This window comes from Oryzias latipes, chromosome 12 (genome assembly GCF_053564925.1).
Source record: "Oryzias latipes strain Hd-rR chromosome 12, Olatipes_Hd-rR_3.1".
In the NCBI taxonomy this organism is placed as follows: Eukaryota; Metazoa; Chordata; class Actinopteri; order Beloniformes; family Adrianichthyidae; genus Oryzias; species Oryzias latipes.
The window spans coordinates 31894077-31921940 of NC_136248.1; the positions used below are offsets into that span (position 1 = coordinate 31894077).

General features: G+C 43.7%; 1 protein-coding gene across 1 annotated transcript; it reads left to right on the forward strand.

Annotated features, from left to right (window-relative positions):
* Positions 1–1230: 1230 nt before the first annotated feature.
* LOC101155866 (alpha-2B adrenergic receptor) lies at positions 1231–17022 on the forward strand. The gene is made up of 2 exons (XM_020707398.3): positions 1231–1528; positions 12979–17022. Exon 2 carries the CDS (start codon positions 13007–13009, stop codon positions 14390–14392), a length of 1386 nt encoding a protein of 461 aa, XP_020563057.1. The 5' UTR covers positions 1231–1528; positions 12979–13006; the 3' UTR covers positions 14393–17022.
* The last annotated feature ends 10842 nt before the right edge of the window (positions 17023–27864 follow it).

Below are 27864 nucleotides of genomic sequence, written 5' to 3' on the forward strand. Positions count from 1 at the left end.
GAAAAAAGGCGGGACCTTCACAGACGGAGGAAGGAAATTGGAAAAGGAGGGAAAACAAATCTTTTCTGGGAATGATTTGGGTGTTAAATGAGGACCTTTAAGCGGTTGGAGCTCCGCAAACTTCCATCTTCCCACAAACGCCTTAAAAACCTGAAGGACCTCCAGTTCAGTTATGCAACAAAAGCCACCAGAGGACAACGTTTAAAAGCACATTAGTCCAAACTGACCTTTTAAATGTGGAGCAAAGGAAAGTCCGGGTTACCCGGGTCAATCTGAACCAGCAGCTTCAAATGGATCAGGCAGATGGTTCCAACAGGATCGCTTTGGCTCCAGTTAAAGAAATTCTAGGGCCGACCCTAAAACCTGGAGATGGCGAGCTCAGTTTGGAAAGTATGAGGACTTCTCAGTTTGTTTCCTGTTCATATTGGACAAAGGTAGATGTTATTTAACTGCATGTATGAATGTTCACTCTAAAAAGAAAAAGTGGATCCAACTTAAATGAATCACTTCCATTGGTAACACGTAATTGAATTAACTTCATTCAACTTATATCTGTCCATCTCTAACGTTGATCAAACTTAAATTTTTTGTTTACACAACTCAAATCAACACATTTATCCAACTTAATGTATTTCTGACTTTGGTTATAATTTATATATTTTTCTCATTAAGCTTTTATTGATCTTCCGTTAAAGTGTAGACCAACAGGCCTTTTCCATATCAAGGACATGTGACCCAGCAATGTATCTCACTGCAGGTCACAGAATCAAAGGCTGGACTCAGATAAACAGATATTTCTGCTGACGCTGAAGAAAACAAAGTTTTGAATTCCAAAAGATCAGCTGGATTAAAACTGCAACAATTTCACCATAAAGGTTTGATTAGAACATGTGCATCCAGGATGCTTTTATTCTGAAAGGGCAACGGCAGGTTTTATTGATTATGGAAAAAAACGGATCGGATTGCGACCCGCTGTTTCTATTCAGATTGTTCTTTTTCACATCAAAATATGTTTCTGATCGTATTACACTGACAAAGATGGATGTTTATTTTTAAGAAAGCATCAAAACAATATTTTATGATCCACTGGAGTTTTTTCTAGTGGTTTTATATTAGCCTCGTGCTCAGAGGAGGGGGGCAGGTTTTTATTTTTATTGAACATTTGCTGAATACAAAAATGGAACATTTATAACAATACAACATCAGAATACAACACAATTCCAAATGCAGAATAAATTTGTTTCAACCTGATGATAACCTTAACAGTTAAGAACTAAATGATAAGTACTATTCATTTCTAAAACAAAGTGGGGTTCAACAATAACCAAATGAGGTGACCGCCTCGTGCGCGTAAAGACGCGCGTCAGTATCGCCCTCATCAGTTTCCGGAGCTCGCACCGGGGTGTGAGCAGCTTCGCGCGCGCGGATCACATCGATTAGATTTGATCTTTGCGCCGTCTGGGTCCGGAATCCGTCCCCGCAGCCGCTCCTCGGACTCTCCGACATACAGGAGGACGCGCGCGTTTCAGTGAGTGCACGTTCATCTAAAGATCGATTTATGCCCGGATGCTGTTTTTTATTGAACTTTTCAAAGACACAAAGATACAAACTCCAGCAGAGGATGAACACACTACGAAAGACACGCTCACTAGGGTGGGGGGTGGACATAATTCTCTCAGATGTCATCAGTGTTAGATCACTTAAAAAAAAGAAAAAACAGGAGCCAAATTATATCACAGGACAGAAACTAAAATAACAGCCACAAGGAAATTTGTTTAGATATTATTTTAACACCAACCGAGGATTGTAATCTTTTCAGTGAGGAATAAAATAATTTAAATGCGTTAATAAAACCTGGAAAGGAGGGCTTGGAACCTCACTTACAACAGTGGTTATGATATTTTCCTAAAAGTAAGATGATATTTATGGTATTTGAGAAAGAATCATCTAGATTTTCCATAAACAGTAGTATTCTCAGAAATACCAAAAGGGGAATATTCAGTTTTAAATGAATCTAATTTCTTATGAGTCCAGAAATCCTCAGAGTAACTGCATGAAAAAAAACAAATGTTCCAGCGTTTCCTCATTTGAGTTACAAAAAGTACAAGATTCCACATCGAATTTAAATCTGCTTTGAAGAAAATCAGAGACCGGATAATATTTATTAATTATTTTGAAATGAGCTTCTTTTATTTTGGGCAGAACAGACCATTTAATGTACTTTGAGTGTGCTTTAACTAACAGAGATTGGCTGTTGGAATAAGAGAATGATCTAAAAGAGGCTCGATTATGGACGTGATAAATTCTTTCTTTTAAACAGTTTTTCAAAAGATTGTTATTTAGTTTAAAATCTAAGAAATTACATCCATTTATCTGTAATTTTGGTCATGAGATAATTGTTCTATGAGGAGTGAAAACAGTGTTCTTTATTAAATGAATCAAAGCAGCAGGAAAAGCTCGACATACTTTTTTAAATTCTTTAAGGCTGCAGGTGAGATGATGGTATTTATCTATAAAGGAAGAAAAAGTCAATAAATTACCGTCACTGTCAGTTAAATCTGTAACAAAAAGAATGTTCCTGTCAAACCAATCCTGTTTGAATATAGATTTCTACCAACTAATACTGTTCTGTTGTTCCATAATGTTGATCCATGAGGTAAAATTGGGATTAAATATCATTTTCCAAAACTGAAGAACCTGTTTATGGAAGTTGGACAAAATGATTGGAATCTTGTTGACTTCAAAATCACATTTCAAAAGGAAGTCTATGCCTCCTAAATGTTTAAAGATGGATGTTGGAATATGAAACCACATGGAGTTATTATCAACCAGAAGAGCTTTAAAAATGAATTCTGAAAGTACCGACCATAGCTTCAAAATCCAGAGCATTGATGCCACCATTATCATAACCTTTGACCAGTTGGGAACTTTTGATAGAATGTGTTTTGTTTTTCCATATGAACTGAAAAAAAATAGAGTTAACTTTCTTAATGTTTGGAGGGGATATGTATGAAGAATAGCAGGATAAATAATCTTAGAGACGCCTTCTGCTTTGGTTCACAGATTTCTCCCAAAAACAGTTAAATCTCTTGTCAACCAGCGACTTAAACTTTTCTTTATATCAAACAATCGGTTTGTAATGTTGACTTCTTCCCTCCTTATTGTGTTTTTAGACAATAATACACCCAGATATTTCACTTCATGAAGAACCCTAATGGCTTCAATAGTTTGGTGCTGACATGAGTGAATGGGGAGGATTTCACATTTGGGAATATTTAACTTCAATCCTGATGCTTTGGAAAATAACTGAAGCCTACTTAGAGCTTTAACAACCTCTGCAACGTTTTTTAGAAGTAAAGCAGTATCGTCTGCAAACTGACTCATTTTGTGTTGCTTATCAAAATTAGAAATACCTTCAATATCATGACTGTTTTATGAGGATGGTTAATAACTGAGTAGCTAATATAAACAGTTTGGGCGAGATGGGACAACCTTGTCGGATTCCCCTTTTAATTACAAATCGGGGAGTAATTCCTGGATTTAAGGAAACTGAACTATAAATATCATTATACAACATTTTAATAATATTACAACAATTATCACCAAATCCTAAAAATTTCAGGGCTTTAATTAAAAAGGAATGCTCCAATGTGTCAAATGCTTTATAAAAATCTAGAAATAATATTAAACTATGGGGGTCAACAAAGTCACAATAATCCAACAAATCTACTACCAACCTAATGTGATTATGGATATTTCTTCCTGTAATAAATGCTGACTGACACTCATCCACTAAATCCTTCAGTCCTCTGTTTAGACGCTCTGCAAAAACATGAGCTAAAGGTTTATAGTCATTGCATAACTAAGTAATTGGTCTCCAATTATCCAAATATAAAGTGTTTTTGTTAGGTTTGACCCCTGTCTCATAGTGTTAGAAAGGCTCCCTGCTGAGATCCATTCCAGACAAGCTTCATGTAACAAACGTCTAATTTCTGTCCAAAAGAATTTATAAAATTCTGCTGTTAAACCATCCAAGCCAGGAGATTTCCCAGAGGACATCTTTAGTACAGCAGCATCCATTTCCTCAATGTCTAAATCGTTTTCCATAAAATGTTTCAATTCTAAATCAATGTTTTGGTTCAATCCTTCAATGCTTTCAAATAAAATTTCACTTCAGAATGATAAAACTTGTATAAATTGGAGTAAAATGGGTCTATTTCTTTGTTAATCTCCCCTTGGTCTTCATAAACAAAATTATTTACTGATAATTTGTTAATTTGCTTTTTTAATTGCCTTTGTTGTTCAAGATTAAAAAAATATGTGGTATTTTTTTCTCCCTCTTCAATCCAGCAAACGCGGGATCTAACAAACGCACCTTTAGCTTTTTCAATATACAAAACCTCTAACTCGCTTTGTAATTTATTTAATTCTAATAAATCTCCAGTCGACAAATCCATCTTTTTAAAAAGGTCATTAATATTTCTGAAAATATTTTGTTGTTTTAGACGTTTCAATCTAAAGGCACTTTTTGCTAACTTCAATTGCAAGACTTCTAATTTCAAACTTAAGCCATTCCCATTTCCTCACAGGTGACATGTCCAAAGCATCAACTTCTGTTATTATTGTCTAACCTTGTTGCAAAAACAGGAATCTTCCAAAAGCATATTGTTGAATTTCCACATTTGATTTAAATCAGGTTCTGACCGATTCCATTGAAGGGATAAAGAAACATCACAGTGGTCTGTTAAGGCTGAAGCAGAAATGGAACATTTATCAATATATTTTACTAATGATGAAGATATTAACCAATAATCTAACCTTGAACATTGTCCATTTCCTGCAGCATCAAACCATGTATATTGCCTGGTCACTGGGTTCAGAATTCTCCAATAATCAACTAAATTGACAGCATTCATAAATTCAACCACCAGATCATCAAACTTGTGACATTGTGCTCTAGGTGGATGTCTGTCTAAAGGTCTGACACCAAGTTAAAGTCACCTCCAACTATGACATCATCAGTCATGGTCACCAAAATAGACATTTCACCATTAAACTCAATCATTAATATCAACCAATGGCCATAAGTGTCCCCAAAGTGGTTTATAACTTTTCCCGGGAATTTGTTTAAAAGTATCACAACACCAGCTGAATGAGAGCCCCCCCCCCCCCCCCCCCCCCCCCCGCAACTTCCAGACGTTTACATCTTCTTCAACTGAATGGGTTTCCTGCAAAAAAACACATTTAGCTTTCTGCTCCTTACAAAATAAAAAAATAGCTTATGGCTTAACGTTGTTTTTAAGCCCCCTAGTGTTCAAAGAAATGAAAGAAACATTTCAGAATTATTAATAGCACAACAACCGCAGAAGATGTCCAGGAATGAACAATACTGTCCTCACCAGACAATTCAATGAGCATTCTTCACCAAGAACATGAACTGACAGAACACTAACTCTCACTGACTGGCACTTATTGAGGGTCCACTCTTCGACTGTCGATCAGCGCGTCCCCCTCCTTCAGGAACGCCCTCTGACCCCTCTTCCTGGCCTCTTGGACCAGCGGCCACAGCTTGGCTCCGCCTCCCTGTCCTCCTTAGAGAAATCTTCTTTGAAGTGGACGTGCATTTCCCTGCAGACTCTCGCCTCTCTTGACCGTTTCCACGCGTCATCCCGGACCACTCTGGACACAAACTGCAGGATTATTGACCGTGGAGGATTGTGGGAAGTCGCTGTGCTCCCCTTTCTTCCCAACATCCTCCAGATGTTCTAGAACTCCTTTATTCCTTCTTATAGCTTCGGAGTTGGCATCAATTGTTTCATCAAACTTTTTCAGCAGGGCTGTCTGCTCATCCATTATGGTCGTTTGCATGTCGACCTTCTCCGTCAGGGCGGCCACGGCTTCCATGATTCTTTCAAACATACTTTCATCCTGTAAGTTCTGCCCGCTCCCTTTCTTCTGCTTTTTAGGATGAGGAGCTTTGACTGGAGTGTGTGTAAGGTTCCTTTCTCCTTCTCCTTTAGTGACTTCATCAACAGCTTCCTCACTCATGTCGTGAATATCGGACTGGGATTAATAGTCGTGCTCGTCCGTTTCGGTTAGATTACTTTTAGATTTTCAAAAGGAAGAAAAAAAGAAGTTTACAGAAGTCCTCGACTCCTACCACAAACTTTAAATAGAAAACTATAAAATGCTTGCAGTGTTCTTGGTTATAGAATAAAAAAAAAATCACACAAAGACAGAAAAAACTCTTAAACCGGAGCCCGCCAAGCACGTTCGTTCATTCCGCCATCTTGCCTCCCCCCCTCACCCCGGAAACTGTTTTTCTGGAGAACAAAGTTTGGGAGTTGAGGAGATCGTGGAGCCGCGCAGCTCGGAGGAGGACGCGCGTGTTTCAGTGCGTGCACATTAATCTAAAGATCTATTTATGCCCGGATGCTGCATCAAGGATGCGGGTGAGCGCACAGATTGTCATCTTGACTTTTTGCGTCTGCTGTTGACAACTGAACTAAAGAAAGATGAAGACGCTTGATGAAGATCTTCTGCCAGGAATTAAAACACTGAAGGTTTCTGCGTAAAAAAAACCTCAAACCTGAAGATCTATTGGAGCAGCCTGAAGCTGCAGCTGAAGCATGAATGTGGGAAACTGATCATCGTTCAGTCCAGAAACTCAAATCTCTGCTTACAGCAACAATTTCTGATGTCTGTTGAAATGTTTCATCTTCTGATGAAGGATCTCTGCCTCCAAATGGAAGAAAAGTCAAATCAAATCCAACTTTATTTATAAAGAGATTCTCATATAAAACTCGTAAATTTACAAGTTTCTATCTCCTAAATTTACGACTTAAAATTTAAAACTTTGCGGGAAAAAGTCATAGATTAACAAGGAGAAAACACAGATGTTGTCCGTTTATCGGAGCGTAGCTTGAAGATGAAACATGTGGAGCCTTTTGTGAAGCTTTATTTACGGATTATTATAGGTTTAAAACAAAGAGATTCTGAACCTTTGGCGACTCAAAATCAGATTATTTTCAGTGTAGCCGGCTTTCCGGGTTTTGATGTCGGTAAAGCGGAGTGTCATCTGTAAAATAAGGAGCTCAGAGACACGTTTTGGTGTAGAGGACCACTGCAGCCTTTATTCTCCTTTCCATTCACATAACCTGAAGTTCATCTGTCACCTTACGTCATGAACCTGTCATCCCAACACCAATGTGGAAGTAAACAGTGTTCCATACGCCCCCTCCTCCAGATGAAACGTCCCGTTTCAACATAAAACAATAGAGATGAATGAAAATGGTCTGCTATATCATCATTACAACGTTGAAAATGCCAGAAAGTGAACCTCCTCCTCAGACGGAAGCCTCACACAGACATAGAGATCAGGGGCCTCATTTCTAAAGGTTGCGTACGCACAAAAGAAGGCGTACGCCACTCTCTACGCAATAGTTGAGATTTATAAAAAGCAAACTTGAGGGGAAAATGTGCGGTCCTTCAAGCTCTGACCCAGGCGTACGCACAAAAACGGGTGAAATGAAAAACGGCGACACCGTCGGCAGATGGAAGAAACACGTGAAAGTGAAAATGACAATACTGCCTCTCATAAATAACATGAAGACTTCACAAAGCAAGTCTGACAATTAACAGCTACACCAACACCCGTTTGATCGATCAGCAGTGAAACAAACAAAAAAAAAATCAAACGAAAATTACAACAGAAATTCAAATGAACACATATTTGGAAAAAGAAAAGTGAAATATGTTCTGCAATATTGGCATGTTGTGCAATTCATCCTCATAAATAATATAGTTAACAGAACGAAATAATGTACAGAACTGACATTCCCGTCAATGTGTCCGTCTGGCGAAGCAGATATAGGTGCAATTAGACAGACAGATGGATAGATAGAGAGAGATGCATTAATTGTCCACTGGGGAAAGTTGTTTTCATATTAAAACATTTCTTCATAAGCTACAGAATTATGGTATTCATGCATATGCCTTTAGTTTGTTTTATTTTTGATAAAAAAATGTATGGCGTATGTCTCAACCATTCAGAAAGCAACAAGAAATTACATTTGCGCTGATCAATTTCCCATTTCCACGTCGATTATTACCGACATCTGTAGCTTGTCAGATGTAAATAAATGGATGGAAATAAAATGCCCCATCACAATGCGTAATGACGCACAATGGCTGATCTTAGAAGATGTGGCAAATGGAAGAATACGGAGTGAACGCATCTTTAGACAGCAAGAAGACTTGCTGGCAAACGAGGACGAGTGGCTCATGAGCCGGTTCCGACTTCCTCGAGCCGTCCTGTTGGACCTCTGCGGGCTTTTGGGCCCGGCGTTACAGAAGAGCATTCGGAGGAACCACGCGTGTCACCCGGTGCATCTGGCGCTCAGGTCCCCCCCCCCCCCCCCCCGATGGAGCGCTAGACGTTTTTTATGCCTTGACTTTGATGTCCGACCATTTCTTTTTTATTTCGGCCACGGTCCGAGGTTGTGAGGCTACAGCATTAACGGCGTCTGCCACCGTCTGCCACTCACGTGCCTTTTTGTCATTAGTAATGCCCACACTGTGCCCTCCAAACAACATTCTTCTCCTCTTTTCCACCTCGCCAACGATAACTTCTACTTCACATTGAGTGAAGTTACGTTTTTTTGATTTTCTCTCCGTGTTTGGCATGGTTTCGCAATCAATGAATATTCATTTGTGGGTGTTTCACGGACTATTTATGGGCAACTATGGGCGTGTCATGAAGCCGCAAAAGCTGCGCTGCATTTAGAATTGGTTGTGATTTATTAAGGGAAAGATGTGTAGGATGTGCGTGCGCACGGTTTTATAAATCCGAATATTTCTGTGCGTACGCACGTCCTATGTTTCATCCGTACGCCACGTCTGACGCAAATCCTACGCAAAGTTTTAGAAATGAGGCCCCTGGTCTTTGGTGGAGGCAGAAAGGATTCAAGTGGACAGATGCAGGGACACCGATGACTTCATGATCGGGCTGCAGAGATCCTGCAAACCAACCATCAATAAATATGACTTTAATAACTTGTAAATCAAACAAATGAGCTTCCAGAGATTTGGAACGTTATCAATAAACATTTAGATCACCTGCTTTTAGTCGGTCTGCTCTGCTGCTGTGCGGCGTTCACCTGCTGCTCTGTGTCCTCACTTCCACTTTAATCGTGAATTTACGAGTTTTTTTCTCATAAATTTACGAGTTTTTATCTACTAAATTTATGAGATAAAATCTCGTCGTTTTATTTTATTTTTATTTTTTTGTGGTGGCCCTAATACTCTGTTGTGCTTTTCTGTTAAAGCCTCTAAAAGAAAGTCCCGCCCTGCTGCTTCTCCGGACTTGAGATGCAAATTTCAGCCAATCAGATCAACCAGAAAAGTTACTGCGCCCCAAGTGACAAAAACATCCCCTTAACACTGCGCCCTGGTGACCGCGCAAGATCACTGCTCAGTCAGGATTGCAGGCCTGCAGTTGTAAAATGCGGGTCGCTCGGTTAGAATAGCTCCTGCGTGGTTGTGAGGTTCCTCACTCAGTTCCTGAATACGCCGCTCAGTTGTCTTTACGGCCTTTCACTTAATGGCAGCCATGAAACGCCATACCTACTTAATTGAATTAATGTAAATGAAAGTAAAATAACTGTCTGATAACTACGTGTTATTTTTAAGCTGACTTAACTAAAAAATGATTTATCTTAACTGGAGCAAATAATGAAGTTAGATCAAAGTAAAAAAGTTTATCTTTCCAACATCCATATATGGTCTTATCACCCTCTCACGGTGGAAAAAGTATTATCTGAGCTTCTTCATCCACTAAATCATCTTCAAATGGACACGCCATGCTGCTTCACCTCTCTGAAAACAAACTAACCTTCAACTAAACCTGCTCCAGACCAGGTTATGTTCAGAGCATGAGTTGCCGTGGATCGGATTGCGACCCGCTGTTTTATTCAAATTGTTCTTTTTCAGATCAAAATGTGTTTCTGATCGTATTACACTGACAAAGACAGACGTTTATTTTTAAGAAAGCATCAAAACAATGTTTTGATGATCCACTGGAGTTTTTTCTAGTGATTTTTTATTACCCAATTAAAGAACGATTTCATATTTTCAAAGAATTAAAGTAACAAACAATCAAACAATGTTGTGTTTTCATGGAGGAGCGCCTTCCTGCTGTTCCTCCCTCTCAGCTTCACCTCCATCCATCCTCGTGCTCAGAGGAGGGGGGCAGGTTTTTATTTTTATTGAACATTTGCTGAATACAAAAATGGAACATTTATAACAATACAACATCAGAATACAACACAATTCCAAATGCAGAATAAATTTGTTTCAACCTGATGATAACCTTAACTGTTAAGAACAAAATGATAAGTACTATTCATTTCTAAAACAAAGTGGGGTTCAACAAAAACCAAATGAGGTGACCGCCTCGTGCGCGTAAAGACGCGCGTCAGTATCGCCCTCATCAGTTTCCGGAGCTCGCACCGGGGTGTGAGCAGCTTCGCGCGCGTGGATCACATCGATTAGATTTGATCTTTGCGCCGTCTGGGTCCGGAATCCGTCCCCGCAGCCCCTCCTCGGACTCTCCGACATACAGGGACTCCCCCCGGAAGCTGTTTTTCTGGAGGACAAAGTTTGGGAGTTGAGGAGATCGTGGAGCCGCGCAGCTCGGAGGAGGACGCGCGTGTTTCAGTGCGTGCACATTAATCTAAAGATCTATTTATGCCCGGATGCTGCATCAAGGATGCGGGTGAGCGCACAGATTGTCATCTTGACTTTTTGCGTCTGCTGTTGACAACTGAACTAAAGAAAGATGAAGACGCTTGATGAAGATCTTCTGCCAGGAATTAAAACACTGAAGGTTTCTGCGTAAAAAAACCCTCAAACCTGAAGGAGGAAAACTGATAAAAAACACATAAAACGCACTCAACCCCCCCCCCCCCCCACCCAACTCAATGAAAAACATCCAATAAGACTCAAAATAGAAAAATATGTGTGGCTTAATGCTGAGTGATGAAATTATATTAGGGAGGATCTGTCCGCACCAGTGACCCCCCCCCCCCCCCCACCACCACCATTAACGCAAGCAGTGAGATCCCACTGCAACACCCCTGAACCCCCATGAGGACCTAGTCCCTGGTGTGGAGGACCCTCCCCAAGAAAACGCTGCAGTTCAAACAGAACAAAATACTGGAAAATCCTTTCAGTGCAGTGGACACGTATGATCGTCATGCAACATGAACACATATGAACACATAAAATCAACTCACATTGGTTCTAAATCTCAGCTAAAAGCTGGTCTAACAGGCCTGGAGGCTTCCTCTAAAATCCTCAACAGTTTCTGTGGTTCCTTAAGGTTCTCTGGAGGCTGTTCTGGAAGACCGTCATCCCTGCATGAAGGTCTGGTTCTAGCTTTAGGAGGCATTAAGAGGCCTGAACCAGACAACCTCACAATATCAAATCAAACAAATATGAAGGTCTGAGACCATCAGACATTTGAAAGAAGCAGAGGATCATTCAAATCAATCGGAGAGCAAATGCAGAGTTCTGGGGAATCTGAAGGTTTGAGATGCTTTTCCAGAGAAGACCAGAGAGCCGCCCATTACCAGAATCTACTCTGCTGGGAATGAAGGCTCACATTAGCCCCTCCATGATGGAAAGACAGGGAAATGGGTGGAGTCTGCTAATGTTTGTGAGATGATAAAATCCTGTTTTTGTTTATTTATAATTTATGGAATAAAATTCAGCTCAAGGAACATCCAGGTTTCTCACAATACACTTCTTGCCTTCAGAACCTTCAGAACAAAAACTGTAAGAAAAACCGTCTTGAAAGTATGTTCACTGACTCTTCGTCACTCTTCGTCATCCGGAGAAACAGCAACGTAAAGTCGTATGTCATCAGCATAGCTCTGAAAACTAACAACATGGATGATTCAAAATTCTTCCACCAACCCCTGCAGCTCCTCCCATGCTTACATTTAGCCGTCCAAGCTGAGAGTTATGGGAAAATAGTGTCTTCAGATTCGGACAACGCTACCTCTTGATGACGTCATGAATAGTCGCTGGTTAGCGTAGCTGCCTGCACTGGGAAAATTCATAACATCGGTTTATAACCTTAAAAAGTCATACAAAAACAAAAAGTCCTTACATTTAAATGTAAACTTTTGTGCTTCCGGGGACACTCACATGCAGAAATACATTTCTCTTCCACGCCATAGCATGACACGGATTACCCTACCGGCAGAGGGATATCTAGTCCCAAGTCACTATGGCTCCTCCTTAAAAAAACAACTCTGTACAGGCCTACAGATTCAGATGCTCCTAAAATTGAATGGGTAAGAAGAAGCTGGAGGGGTGGGGTAAGAATTCAGATTCATCCCATGTCTTCCAGTAACACACCCCAAGTGGCAATCTTAATAAATGAAAAGGTAGTGGGCTTAGAATCGATCCTTGGGGAACCCCACAGTTGATTAGATGGACTCTGAAGGAGCGTTAATTCATACTTACTAAAAATCTCCAATCGGTATGATAGGAACTGAACTAGCCTTTGTCCCAACCGCCCTTACAGGTGGCTACGGGCTGTCAGCGGATAGAAAATGCTCAAACCTGTATGGGTCACATGGGTGACCGCGAAATATCAAAGTCGTTGACCGCTCTGTGAACCCGTGGAGAGAAAATGTTCATGTACATTTTGTTTCTACGTTGACGCTGCGGGCGACAGGTCCTAGTGAACACAAACACACACGTAAGGACTGTACAAGGACCCAGCTGGTTCTGTTCTCTTGACACGTGCCAATGAAACAAAAACTAGGGGAGCAGCGGTCCTCACCATCCACTGATTATTTTAACCAAAACAGAGAACAAATGAAAAGATCATCATTTTGTGTGTGACTGCAAACGTGTGACACTTAGAAAATGTCAGATTTCAAACCAAATGTTTTCCTTCTGTTTTAGATTCTCCTCTTAGAAAGATCTCCCATTCATGAACAGAGACATTCAGCATCCCGTCTCCCTGAGGATGACCCTGTGTTTCCCTAACTCCACCTATTCTCCTCAAGCTACGGCAGCATTTTCCATCGTTATGACCTCCATGATGATCCTGACCATCGTGGGGAACATCCTGGTCATCATAGCTGTCCTGATGTCCCGGTCCCTGAGGGGGCCTCAGAACCTCTTCCTGGTGTCTCTGGCGGCGGCAGATATTCTAGTGGCTCTCATCGTCGTCCCCTTCTCGATGGCATACGAGCTGCTGGGCTGCTGGGTGTTCAGCTCTATTTGGTGTGAAATCCACAAGGCTTTGGACGTGCTCTTCTGCACCGCATCCATCGTGCACCTGTGTGCAATCGCTCTGGACCGCTACCTGTCCATCTCTCGGCCCGTGTCCTACGGTACCACGCGTTCGCGAAGACGCATCAAGTCAGCCATCGTCATGGTCTGGCTGATCGCTGCCGTTGTCTCCTTCCCTCCTCTTCTGTACCTGGATACGAAGGATAAAGTCAAAGGCAAGTGCGAGCCGGACGATAAGCCGTGGTACATTCTTTACTCCACCATTGGCTCCTTCTTCGCTCCCTGCGTGATCATGATCCTGGTCTACATAAGGATTTATCAGATCGCGAAGAGGCACATGCACTGCCCGCCTGGAGAGAAGCGCAGATCCTTCTATGGAGCAGCAACTGACGACACTGAGATGAAGTCGCTTCCTGAGGAATCCCAGAAGGACGTCGGTCAAAGAGCTCCAGCTGCACCAGAGCTGTCTCTCACCACGGTCCATACTGACTGCGCACAGTGGAATGATAAGAAACCAGCGGAAAGCCCCACAGAGGGACCCCCTCTGTTCTCAACTGCTGTCCCAAATGCTGCCAGAGATCTGCCCAAAGCAGAGGGAGAAGACGCCGTTCACACCTCCAGCTCAGAATCGGACACTGAGCTGCAAAGCATCGAGGAAGGGGACCGAGCAGGAGGGGGAGGCAGCCCTAAAGCTCAGGTCCAGAGTCCAACCTGCAGATACAAAAACACCATAAAAACATCATCTGGCACCAAACTGTTGCCTGAAGATACGGCAAAAACTCAGGAGACGCCTATTTCTCGCCACAAAGCCATGATAAACCGAGAGAAGAGGTTCACCTTGGTCCTGGCTGTGGTGATGGGGGTGTTTGTGGTCTGCTGGTTCCCCTTCTTCTTCTCCTACTCTCTGAAGGCGGTGTGTCCTGAGAAATATCAGGTCCCCGATCCTTTGTTCAGGTTCTTTTTCTGGAGCGGCTACTGCAACTCCTGCCTCAACCCGATCATCTACACCATCTTCAACCGTGACTTCCGCACAGCCTTCAAGAGGATCCTGTTCAGAGACATGAAGAGCAAATCCTTCTAGAGAAGTCCTTCTGCTGTCTTTAGCCATCTTCTTCAGCGTGGAGCCCGGATCCTTTATCTTTAATGTGGTTTAAGAACTCACAGATCTGGTGTCCCTGAAGAAGATCGGCTGGACTGCTGTGGAAAGGAAGTCAGGACGTCACAGGATCTGCGCTCTGTATCTGCTGTGGACGTTGATGTTTTTGTGTAAATGCATGGAGAGGAGAAGCTGCCTGAGGCTCTGACTGGCGGAGAACAAATGCCACTAAGTGGCCTCCACCCCAAATAAAACAGGCACTGAGGGATCATGATCAGAGGAGATGAGAGCATCTCCCTCCACGGCCGCTCAGGTGACAGTCAGGACTAGAAAAAGCAGGAGCTCTGGAAATCAGCATGAAAACCTGTGAATGTTGGAGGCTGATCTCTCCTCCTCTTGTCTCTCCAACTACCAATAAGTGGGCGTGTTCGGGCTTCAGCTTCAGGTGAGACTGAAACGGAGGTTCCTAATCATTCAAGACCTTCAACCTGAGGCCTGAAGCTGCATTTTGGCTCTTCCATCCAGAACCTGACTGGTTGTTCTGCTTTGACTGGTGTGATGATGGAATATTTAAAATAACATATTTTCATTTTAAGACAGAAACATTCAGTCAGGCTTGCTAACAAAGGTTTTTTATGCTTTATGTGTGAGAAAATGTTCATGAAGTCTTTGCTTTCTTTACCAGGAGACTCAATAAATGTGAAAATCATTGAAAGCATCCAGTGAAACAAAAAGAAGAAAAAACATTGAGGAAAGATAAGGAAGTCATTTTTTTATAATAATCTTCACCTTCAGCAAATAAAAGGAAATAATGATTGGCCTGGTAACAAACTTTCCTTAATCCATATTCTCAGATACAAACAGACTAAAAGTACCAGGATTTCCTCAGGATTGTATCTCCAAACGCGTCAATCTGATTCTTCTTCTTTCTAAACAGATGGACTTTTCCTCAAACAGTTTTAGGAGCAAATGGAGGCATTTCAAAGAAACGACATTATTGACCTCCATCTGCTCATCAGTAAATGAGGTTCTAAATGTGTTTAGTGTCACATCAATTCAACATATGGACAAACGAACATAGCCTACCATGTTTTAATTTCAAATAGTATTTTCAATATTGAGTATAATTGATTTGTTTTCTTTTAAAATGATTTCATGATCATATGGTCGATTAGACCGGTCTCAGACAGATTGATCCATCAATTAAGTCGATTAACCATCACACCCCTAAATATTAAGATTTTAATCATTACCTGTTTTGGCTGGACACTCCCCTGTGGTCAAGGGCTGTGATTTTTTTTTTTTTTGGGGGGGGGCTGCTGCAGCTTTAGGTAGAAACAGAGGTGAGGCTGGTCCATGCTGTTTGCAGCTAACAGACGACTCTTTCCCTTCCTGCATGAGGCTAGTTTAAGGTAAAAGTTAGTGGAGCCAGGGCGCTTCATCGCATAACCACTAGGGGTCGTGTAAAAGCTCCACTCCATCATCCTCTGATATATTTTCAAAGTGTTCCCAGTGATCCTTAGTTATTCATTCATTCAACTTATGAACCGTTTGTCCATTCTGGCTCACAGGGCTGCTGGAGCCTATCCCGGCCACTAGTGGGCGAAGGTGGGGGACACCTGGACAGGTGGGCAGTCTGTCGTAGATCATTAGACTTATATTTGCCAGATTCTGATGTTATGATGTCATTTGAAGAGTTAAAAATTAAATATGAGTTGAGTAAAAAGCATTTTTATAAATTTCTCCAGATCAGAAACTTTGCAAGAAAAACACAGAAGACCCTCAATAAACCACAATGTTCAATTTTAGAAAAGTTCATGGTGAGAGACAGTTCCAAAAAAGCGCCATTTCAGTCAGACAACTCATGCAGTAATAATAATATTTATTTTCACATCTTTTAGTTTTGCTTTCACATACTTTGTTATGCTTTCACATTCCCTTAAGTTAGCATTTCACATTTCTCCAAGTTAGCAATTTGCATTCCTCTTAGTTGCCATTTCACATTCCTTCATAATTGGCATAAGACTCTGTGCAATTCCATGAGACAAATTTCCATAAACTTTTGGGTGATAACTACCCTGTGCTCAGGTCTCTGCACTGGCTCCCTGTACCTCAAAGAATAGACTTCAAAGCAGCTCTGCTTGTGTACAAGTCTCTCCATGGCCGAGCACCAAAGTCCATCTCTGACATGTTAGTGCCATATGAACCATCTCGTACTCTGAGGACCTCAGGGACCGGCCTCCTGTTGATTCCCAGAGTCAGAACTAAACAAGGGGAATCAGCGTTTCAATATTCTGCAGCTAAAATCTGGAACAGCCTCCCTGAAGTCGTAAGACAGGCCTCTTCTGTGTTCATGTTCAAATCTAGACCTAAAACATTTCTGTTTAGCCGTATATGACTGAAAGGTCCTATCTACACTTTTCTTTCCTTTCCTTCCTTTATTTTTTAAATCAATTTTCAAATTTTTTCTTTTCTTTTAAAGTAAATTTTACGTTGATTATTTCTATGATGTATTGTGATTTTAATGCATTTTTCTGTTTTGTGAAGCACCTTGAATTACTTTGTGTACGAATTGTGCTATACAAATAAACTTGCCTTGCCTTGCCTTACCCTAACGGAGCTCACAGGTGGAAGCCAGGAAGGAGGGTGGGGCGAAGAACGCGGTGCTTCTGTAAAGGAGGATGAACAGCTAACACACCTGGACTTAAATGGGACGCTGAACAGGTGTGTTTGATTAACTGAACCGCCCTAAGGGGGGAACCGAAGTAAACGCCTGCCTGAGTTGGCTGCCCGAAATACTCCCAAGGTCGCTCACTTCTGAGTTTTATAATCTGTTTTTGTGCTGCAGCTCAAAAGGTGTCAAATAACTCCAGACTAAAATTAACACATTACAAATGGTTAATGCGTACATATGTAACACCAGTGGATTTAAATATATATAACAAAAATATAACAGTTGTTTGTCCCAAATGCATGGAAATGAAAGGAACATACTTCCACTGTATTTGGGAATGCAAATGTATCCAAACATTTTGGGAAGAAGTGAAAGTCACAATAGAGAAAATGACTTTAAAGCAGATCCCACTGGAGCCAAAGTTTTTTTATTAGGTGTAATTCCAAAAATACATCACTACAACAAAGGTGAGAGGGCATTTATAAGTCTCAGCTTGATTCATGCAAAAATGTTTATTACCAAACGCTGGAAAAACACTCACAGTCCAAGCAAAACCCAATGGTTCCAACAAATGCTGTCAGGGGTCCCTTTAGGAAGAATTACTTATATTTGAAAAGACAAAGGAGAAGAATTTGAAAAAATATGGCAACCTTTCACACATTTTGTTTGATTTTGTTGATTGTTATTTTTGGATGGTACAACAGACCTCTGGTATTACTTTTTTACTTTCTTAATTTTAAGTTTGCTAAGTTTATATTCCTCATTTTGTCAATGTCTAAGGAAAGGCACTCTTGTTCTTGGGGTGGGAAGGGGGGCTGTTAAAATAGGACTGTGAATAAGAGAAAGCTTTATCTAAATACTGTTGATAAAAGTTGCAATTTTTGTAATGGCTGACTCGAGTGAAATGAAAATCTGTTTCTGATGTTTTTTTAATTTTTTTATTGCATTGAAAATTTAATAAAAAGAATCTTGCGAAAAGAAAGGGGCGGAGCAGGGAGCTTGAGGCCCCGCCTGGCATATTCTTTTTGCCACAAGTACTTTTTTTTTTTAACGTCATTCTCTCGTCCTGTCCTGATTCATAACGATTTGAATAAAAAAATACTCTGAAACTCAATTCTGATCTTTAAATTTTTAAATAAGTCCTCCATTATCAAATAAAATCCCACAAATAGACGTTAAAAACACTCAGAACATCGATCTGATTGGATGTAAAATGGTTCATATTTAAGATTAGAAAAAACATACTTACATCCTGGTCTCAATACCTTTTTTCACCTGTGGGGTTCGTTTCAAATCCTGAAAACTGTCCTGGAGTTCAGTACTGGGGGGTAAAGTCCATTATTTAGTCTAAGACTGTAATCTGGCGCTGGAGCTTTTTGATTGACATCTTATCAGCCGATTTGGTAAAAGTGGGCGTGTCACAACGACTGTCTCGCCTAGTCCCCATTTTCAGAACGGATGTAGGTTTGCTGATGACGCGACAGTCGTGGTTCTAGTCTTTTTTCTAGATTTGCTGTGTGGCCACAGCCATCTGATAACATGTAAACATCATGATAACATCATGTCAGCCCATCCCTGCATCATGTGACTCCAAATCTTCTTTGACGGCTGTTGACTTTTGTGTGACGTTTGTCGATTTCTTTCCATCCCCGTCTCTTCTTAGAAAGTTGGAATGTGAACGACACGACAATTTTCCACTCTTTTTGTGTTTTTGTGTGAACGTCGGGGGATATCCAGAATTCAAACATCTTGTAGGAGTGTGTGTAACGGGACGAGATCTGTCTTTTTGTTTTAATTACACAAAGTGTTTTTTCTTTCCCCCCTGTTTTCAGTGTTGGGTTAGCAGCCCCTCCCTCGTGTGTTCTTCTTCGCTGGTTTTGCCGCTTGCTTTCCCTCTCCTCTTTCCTGTTTCATTGTCCAGAGGCAGAGGTGGGTGTCCTGTAACATTAACAATGTGAATCCTCATTTTACCTCAGTTATGTTAAATATGCTGTTATTATTTGAAATCTGTTATAAAAAATGCAAAATGTGACGGTTTATTTCAGTTCCCTCTACCTCCCACCCTCACGTAGGAGCTAACACGGGACGCTAACTCTGTGGTTTCTCTTTTCTTTTCGGAAAATTGTCAGATAAAGAATTTCCCTAAGATTTGCATCCAAACACAACACGGCCTTGTGTTCTGGGCTCCAGGGCACGGTGTCGTGTTTCAACTTCACTAGGTGATCTGCACCCGAGCGTGGAACGACGGTGATTCCAGCACCAAACCCACCGGTTTGACGGTGAGGTCAAAGGTCGTCTGACGTGAGCCATGAGGCGGCTGTCGGATAGTCTCTCTGAAGGCGGAGAAACCGTGGATGTCGTGAAGTTCCCTCTGAAAGCAGAAAAACGGACGTCACGAGCCTCAAAGCTTCCATAGATCAGAGCTGACAGACAAGGACAAAGTTCTCTTGGGGATTTCAGAGTTCGTCACGACAGAACACACACACAATTTAATGGACTGCGAGTCCGAGGAAAACATGTTTGACTATAACAGGCTGTGTGGTGAAAGTATGAATGAAATGAAAAAACGATGTAATTCAGAGCGAGGAGATGGTTGGGGAAGGTCATTTAAGTTTCAGGAGGCTGTGACCATTATCTCCTGCAGATTACTGGAGCTCATCTTCATCTCCTTGACTGGCTTCTCTTCCTCTGTCATGTCCAAATCAGCTAAATGAGACCCCCAGATGGCAGGCAGGACCCCCACCGTTGGCCTTTTCCTCCTTAACCTGTGGTGTCATTGTGGCGCTTCTGCTGCTTCATCGGCTGCCGGGCTTCATCCGTGACCGCCTCCCCCTCAGGCGGCGGCAGGAAGTGGAGCAGCCAGTCCTGAGCGAGGTGCACAGATTCACGCCAAGGTCATGGTAGAAGCGTGACTGAGGAGTGTAGGTTTTACCGGTTCCAAACCAAACATGAAAACACCGAATCACGACCCACAAAGCAGCAAAGTGAGATCTGCCAACACAAAACGACGGACTGAAGAGGAGACGCCACTTTGCTGATTTCCTGTTTGACTCTGAAGCCAGAAAACTAAAGCAGTTTATTTTTGATGGAAAAGGTTCACTGTGTCAAAAATCCCTTAGTGCACTAAATCAACATTAATTTGATTTCTAAAGCACTTTCTCTTTCCTTGTACTAAAATACACAAAAACAAACACAAATAAAAGAGAAACAGGACGATCACCATTCTGTCCAAAATCCAGAGCCTCTGAAGTTTCCCAAATTAGTCGCTAATGGAGATTTTCTTGAAAAAAAACTAAAATATTAAAGTATTTCTAAAAGTCGAACCATCAAATTCTCATAGCCTCAATCTTCTTTCTTTATCTTTACGTATTCTTAAATCTGATGCAAAATTAAACCTTTTAAGACCAAAAGACCAAAAATGTTCCAAAAAAAAGCCAGAATAAGAGGCGAAACCCTCTTTCATGTAATGGAAGTGTAGCAGCACGACTGCATGTCATCCCGGTTCTGTCCTGAATCAGAGGGCCGGCCTGAAAAAGGCTCTTTGCTCAGGAAAACGTCTGCGGCCAGATGGATGTGGAGCATGTTTGTGTGTCGCTTTTAATCCCATTTCAAACAAATAGGGATGTTGTCCTGTTAGAAAGTGGAGGTTGTGCTCAGGGCTTTGTTGTGACATGGTTAAATGCCAGACTCTGTCTGTGCAGAGGCTGATGGGATGAAAACACTCACACACACACACACACTGTTGTGTGGTTTTCCTGGTAACACACGCCTAAAGCTGTCCTCATATTTCTACAGAATGTTTATTTCCCAATGTGAGACGTTAGCCGGACCTGTTTGCCCCTTTAGCCCCCTCCAGCTCTCTTTTGGGCTGCGATAAAGAGCCGATCCTCTGATGGCGTCGTTCAAAGAAGCCAAAGACTCACTTCCTGTCTAGCAGCAAGCAGCAAATATTTGTAAAGTTCCTGAGACATCACTAACAAAAAAACAAGCAGGACTTCCAATGCAGACAAATTAGAGCAGATCAGCTCCACCTGTGTCACCTGGATGACTGGAAGCATTTGACCCTCAAACCACGGCGGGTACGATGGCGCCCGGGTGGTTCTCTGTGGTTGTTGGTGTTAACATGAGAGATTCTGTCCCTTTCAACTGTTTTGCTGCATTCACATTGTTTTATGAACGCGCATTCAGCCAGCAGTGTTGACCCCGGACACGCAAGGAGCGGCAGGGGGCAGCAGGGGGTGGCAGGGGGCGGCAGGGAGCGGCAGGGGGCAGCAGGGAGCGGCAGGGGGCAGCAGGGGGCAGCAGGGGGCGGCAGGGGGCGGCAGGGGGCAGCAGGGGGCAGCAGAGGGCAGCAGGGGGCAGCAGGGGGCGGCAGGGGGCAGCAGGGGGCGGCAGGGGCAGCAGGGGCAGCAGGGGGCAGCAGGGGCAGCAGGGGCGGCAGGGGGCAGCAGGGGGCGGCAGGGGGCAGCAGGGGGCAGCAGGGGCGGCAGGGGGCAGCAGGGGGCGGCAGGGGGCGGCAGGGGCAGCAGGGGCAGCAGGGGGCAGCAGGGGCAGCAGGGGCGGCAGGGGGCAGCAGGGGCAGCAGGGGCAGCAGGGGGCAGCAGGGGCAGCAGGGGGCAGCAGGGGGCGGCAGGGGGCAGCAGGGGAAACGTGTAAATGTTGTCAAGCTGCCCTTCCACCCCTGATGCAGCCGTGTAGCTGCTACTGATGCCCCACAGGCTGACTGGACAGGATTCAGGAGTGGTTCAGCAGCAGCTCCATCACTTTCACAGAAAAGTCCATTTCACACTGAATCCAGACATATGATCTCCTGCCAACACAGAAATCTGGGCTGAGATGGAAAGTGATCCTGAAAAACATTAAATAATGACAGCCATTCATTTCTGATTACTGTACGAAGCACATAAGTCCTTCATTGAGGTCCGGCCGCCATGGGGACGGCCCGCGGGATCATCAACCACACAGAGAACTGTCACGACAGAGACGGCGGCTTCTGCCAACAACCTGTGCAGATCTGTGAGAAACATCCCTGCAGACCACAGACGCCCTCACATCAGAGGATACACATCACAGCATTAGCATTAGCTCCTGACCCTCCATTAGATGAACAGAAGAGAAACACGGGGGAGGAGGGACGCTAAAAGAAGAGTGGGGGGTGCATCTGATGGGGGGGGGGCTGCAACAAAGAGATGAAGCATGAAGACGTTTGTCCTCGTTTATGCTGACAGCTAAAGTTTTCCATTATGGTGTGAAAAGGGCCAAAGTCGGTGCGTCTCCACGGTTACACAAATGGATGGAAATGATGGGAAAATGTCTTCAGCTGTTTTACAAAAACACCCGAGAGGAAACGGCTTCAGATCCAGAAAACACGTCTGATCGTCTGAAGAAGCTGAAGACCCAAACAGAATCTGAAAAGTTTCAGTCTGTGACGGACACAAAGAAGGTTCTGCAGTTCAGGGACTCCAGAGAACCGTCAACCAGAGAACCGTCATTCATAGAACCGTCATTCATAGAACGTCATTCATAGAACCGTCATTCATAGAACCGTCATTCATAGAACGTCATTCATAGAACCGTCAACCAGAGAACCGTCATCCAGAGAACCCTCATCTAGATCAGTGTTTTTCAACCTTTTTTTTAGCCACGGCACACTTAAACCTTGGCAAAAATCCCGAGGCACACCAGCATCCATTAAAAAAAAAAAAGGAGAAACTCATAGTCTGTATTGATCTACATTCCCTCGACAATCTCACCTACATTTCTGTGATAATTGTGGCAGAAAAAGCTGGAAGCTGCAGCTGTTTTTTCTAAAATATGTAATAAAAGTTAAGTTAAAAGATTTAAAAACTGTTTGATGTGTTCGTTGTGGTTTCAAGACGTTCAAGAGGGAAGACTTGTGCGCCGACTCTCACTCTCTTCTCAGACTCTCTTCTCTGAGCTTCAGTGTTTTGTTCACTTGTTCCACGGTCTGACACCGGATTCTGTGGAAAGCTACACCGCTAAAGACGAGCTTTAGCTGGTATTTCTGTTGGAACTGACAGACTTTATGAGCAGAATCAGAACAAGGAAGTGAAGACTTTAACCACTTCTGATTGGTCAGACTGATGACATGTGATTAAGCCTCCAAGAATGATTGGTGGAGACAGTTAAAGGGGCGGGACTTTTCAGAAAACAGCTGACGCTACGGCTAAATCGCGGTACCGTCATTCTAATCAAAATGTTTTTAATAGAATCAAATAAACACAAAGAAAAAAGTATTTTATGATCTTTCATATTCCTAACTACTCAGTGTTTTATCATGTTTGGATGAACACAGAGCTGAAATCCTGAAGATGCTGAATGTTTTTAGATCAGTTGAGGGGCAGAGAACTATCATTCATAGAAACGTCATTTATCACATCACTGAAACTTAACATCATTTTCAGAGCTGCTGTTGCCGTTCAGCAGAAAACTCCAAACCCTGAGTTTGCGGTTCTGAATTCAAAGAATCGGGTTTTTCCACGATTCGCTGCATTCTCCTCACTCTCTGCTGTCACAGCAGAAAAGAATCTAATCTGTTTACACACACACACACACACACACACACACACGCCCGCACACCCACACACACACACGCCCGCACACCCACACACACACACCAACACACACGCACACACATAGAGCAGGTAGAGTTTAGTGATCCGCAGAAGAGCGCGCCAAGCAATCTAGCCACAGGGGTTGCAAGCCAGTAACTTCTGTGCCGGTCCCAAGCCCGGATAAATAGAGAGGGTTGTGTCAGGAAGGGCATCCGGCGTAAAAATTGCCAAAATAACCATGCGAATCATCCACAACACTTTAGACATACCGGATCGGTCGAGGCCCGGGTTAACAACGACCGCCACCGATGCTGTTAACCTACAGGGTGTCGGTGGAAATTTGACTACTGTTGGTGGAAGAAAGAGGGGAGGCAGAAGGGTCCGTTGCCAGAGAGAGAAGGGAAAAGGCAGGAACATAGGTTTGAGAATAGGGACTCTTAACGTTGGCACAATGACAGGGAAAGGCAGGGAGCTGGCAGACATGATGGAGAGAAGGAAGGTAGATGTACTGTGTGTGCAGGAGACAAGGTGGAAGGGCAGCAAGGCACGTAGTATTGGAGAAGGATACAAACTGTTCTATCATGGTGTTGATAGGAAGAGAAACGGGGTAGGAGTGATTCTGAAGGGGGAGTTTGTAAACAGTGTTCTAGAGGTGAAAAGAGTCTCAGACAGGATGATGAGCCTAAAGTTAGAAATTGAAGGGGTGATGGTGAATGTAGTCAGTGGGTATGCGCCACAGGTTGGCTGTGAGTTAGAAGTGAAGGAGAGATTCTGGAGTGAGTTGGATGAGGTCATAGAGAGTTTTCCCAGAGGAGAGAGAGTTGTTATTGGAGCAGACTTTAATGGGCATGTTGGTGAGGGCAACAGAGGTGATGAGGAGGTGATGGGCAGGTTTGGTGTGAAGGAAAGGAATCTGGAGGGACAGATGGTGGTGGACTTTGCGAAGAGGATGGAAATGGCTGTAGTCAACACTTACTTCCAGAAGAGAGAGGAACATAGAGTGACATACAGAAGTGGAGGTAGGAGTACTCAGGTGGACTACATCCTATGTAGACGAGGTCATTTGAGAGAGGTTAATGACTGCAAGGTGGTGGTAGGAGAGAGTGTAGCCAGACAGCACCGCATGGTGGTGTGTAAGATGACTCTGGAGGTCAGGAAGAAGAAGAGAGGGAAAACAGAAAAGAAGACCAAGTGGTGGAAGCTACAGAATGAAGAAACTTGTGAGGAATTTAGGCAGAAGTTGAGGCAGGTCCTGGGTGGTCAGGATGAGCTTCCAGAGGACTGGGAAACTACAGCAGAGATTATCAGGGAAACAGGTAGGAAGGTGCTAGGTGTGTCATCTGGAAAGAGGAAAGACGGTAAAGAGACTTGGTGGTGGAATGAGGAAGTACAGGAATGCGTCCAGAGGAAGAGGTTGGCTAAAAGGAAGTGGGATGTAGAAAGGACTGAGGAAGGTAGACAGGAGTACAAGGAAGCGCAGCGTAGAGTGAAGAGAGAGGTGGCAAAGGCCAAACAGAAAGCTTACGATGAGCTATATGACAGGTTAGACACAAAGGAAGGAGAGAAGGACTTGTACAGGCTAGCCAGACAGAGAGACAGAGATGGGAAGGACGTGCAACAGATAAGGGTGATTAAGGACAGAGATGGAAAGGTGCTAACAACCCAAGAGAGTGTACAGAAAAGATGGAAGGAGTATTTTGAGGAGCTGATGAACGAGGAAAATGACAGGGAAAGAAGGGAGGAAGATGTGGTTGTTGTGGAGCAGGAAGTAGCAGAGATTGGAAAGGATGAGGTTAGGAAGGCTCTGAAAAGGATGAAGAGCGGAAAGGCCGTTGGTCCTGATGACGTACCTGTGGAGGTATGGAAGTGCTTAGGAGAGACAGCAGTGGAATTTCTAACAAGGTTGTTCAATAGGATTTTAGAGAGTGAGAAGATGCCTGAGGAATGGAGGAGAAGCGTCCTGGTCCCGATCTTTAAGAACAAGGGTGACACGCAGAACTGCAGCAACTATAGAGGAATAAAGTTGATGAGCCACACAATGAAGCTGTGGGAAAGAGTAGTGGAAGCCAGGCTTAGGAAGAAGGTGGAGATTTGTGAGCAGCAGTATGGTTTCATGCCCCGTAAGAGCACCACTGATGCCATTTTTGCTTTGAGAATGTTGATGGAAAAGTACAGAGAAGGTCAGAAGGAGCTGCATTGTGTGTTCGTAGATTTAGAGAAGGCGTATGACAGGGTGCCGAGGGAGGAGCTGTGGTACTGTATGAGGTCGTCTGGAGTGGCAGAGAAGTATGTCAGAGTAGTTCAGGACATGTATGAGAGAAGTATGACGGTGGTGAGATGTGCTGTAGGTCAGACAGAGGAGTTCAAGGTGGAGGTGGGACTACACCAAGGATCAGCTTTGAGTCCTTTTTTGTTTGCTATGCTGATGGACAGGCTGAAAGACGAGGTAAGACAGGAATCTCCCTGGACAATGATGTTTGCGGATGACATTGTAATTTGCAGTGAGAGTAGAGAGCAGGTGGAGGAACAGCTAGAGAGGTGGAGGTTTGCTCTGGAAAGAAGAGGTATGAAGGTCAGTCGTAGTAAGACAGAATACATGTGTCTGAACGAGAGGGATCAAGGTAGAAGCGTTAGGTTACAGGGGACTGAGGTGAAGAAGGTGCAGGAGTTTAAGTACTTGGGGTCAACAGTTCAGTGTGATGGGGATTGTGGAAAAGAGGTGAAGAGGCGAGTGCAGGCAGGTTGGAGCGGTTGGAGGAAAGTGTCAGGAGTGTTGTGTGACAGAAGAGTGCCAGCAAGACTCAAAGGAAAGGTGTACAAGACAGTGGTGAGACCAGCTCTGCTCTATGGGTTAGAGACGGTAGCAGTGAGACAGAGACAAGAGGCTGAGATGGAGGTAGCGGAGATGAAGATGTTGAGGTTCTCCTTAGGAGTGACCAGGTTAGACAGGATAAGGAACGAGTACATCAGAGGGACGGCTCATGTTGCCTGTGTTAGGGACAAAGTCAGAGAAGCCAGACTGAGATGGTTTGGACATGTTCAGAGGAGGGATAGTGGATATATTGGTAGAAGGATGTTGGAGATGGAGCTGCCTGGCCGGAGGGCAAGAGGACGGCCAAAGAGGAGATATATGAATGTCTTAACAGAGGACATGAAGTTGGCTAATGTTAGGGTAGAAGATGTTCATGATAGAGTGAGGTGGAAAAGGATGATTCGCTGTGGCAACCCCTGATGGGAAAAGCCGAAAGAGAAAGAAGAAGAAGAGCGCGCCAAGCGGCCGCCGTGGTATTAGATTAAGCCCCCACCACCTCCTACCACCCACGGGCCTCCAACACATCTCTACCTCAGCTGCTGCGCTGTAGACCCTCAACAAATCACAGCGCAACGAATTCAGCATAAATTCCTCTTTTTCAGCCATCAACGGAAAAAAAAAAACTTTTGGTCCATTTTCCCCACAAACCTGCATCTCAGATTCTACAGATACAGAACCGTGAGAAAGGATGAAGCTTGCTGAGGTGTCCATCATCAGACAGGATGGCCACGCCTCTGCACCATCCTTTCTGATGATGGACAAAGGGGTTTCTCTGATGATCCTCCTGGTTCCCACAGGTGTGAAAGCTCACCTGAGCTCTAATTTGGACCAGTTTGATTTTCTTGAGTGAGCTTCTCCGTTCACGTGCAGGTGAACTCTGCTGCGGTTCACTTCAGTGTGAATGCCCCCAGAAGTTGCTCAAACGCAGCCCAAAAACACGACAAAGAAGTCGTATTTTGTAGCTTCAACCATCTCTGCAGACACGGGAAACATGCTGGAAAGCCAGAAGGCGACTCTGAATGTGTCTGTGCCACAGAGGCGCTGCAGGAGGACGCCAGTGCTGCTGCTGCAGCTGCTGCTGCTGCAGCTGCAGCAGCAGCTGCTGCAGCTGCTGCTGCTGCTGCTGCTGCTGCTGCTGCAGCTGCTGCTGCTGCAGCTGCTGCTGCTGTAGCTGCTGCTGTAGCTGCTGCTGCTGCAGCTGCTGCAGCTGCTGCTGCTGCTGCTGCAGCTGCAGCTGCAGCTGCTGCTGCTGCTGCTGCTGCTGTAGCTGCTGCTGTAGCTGCTGCTGCTGCTGCTGCTGCTGCTGCAGCTGCTGCTGCTGTAGCTGCTGCAGCTGCTGCTGCTGCTGCTGCTGCAGCTGCTGCGCGTGGGAAATGTGCAAATGCAGGAGGAAAAA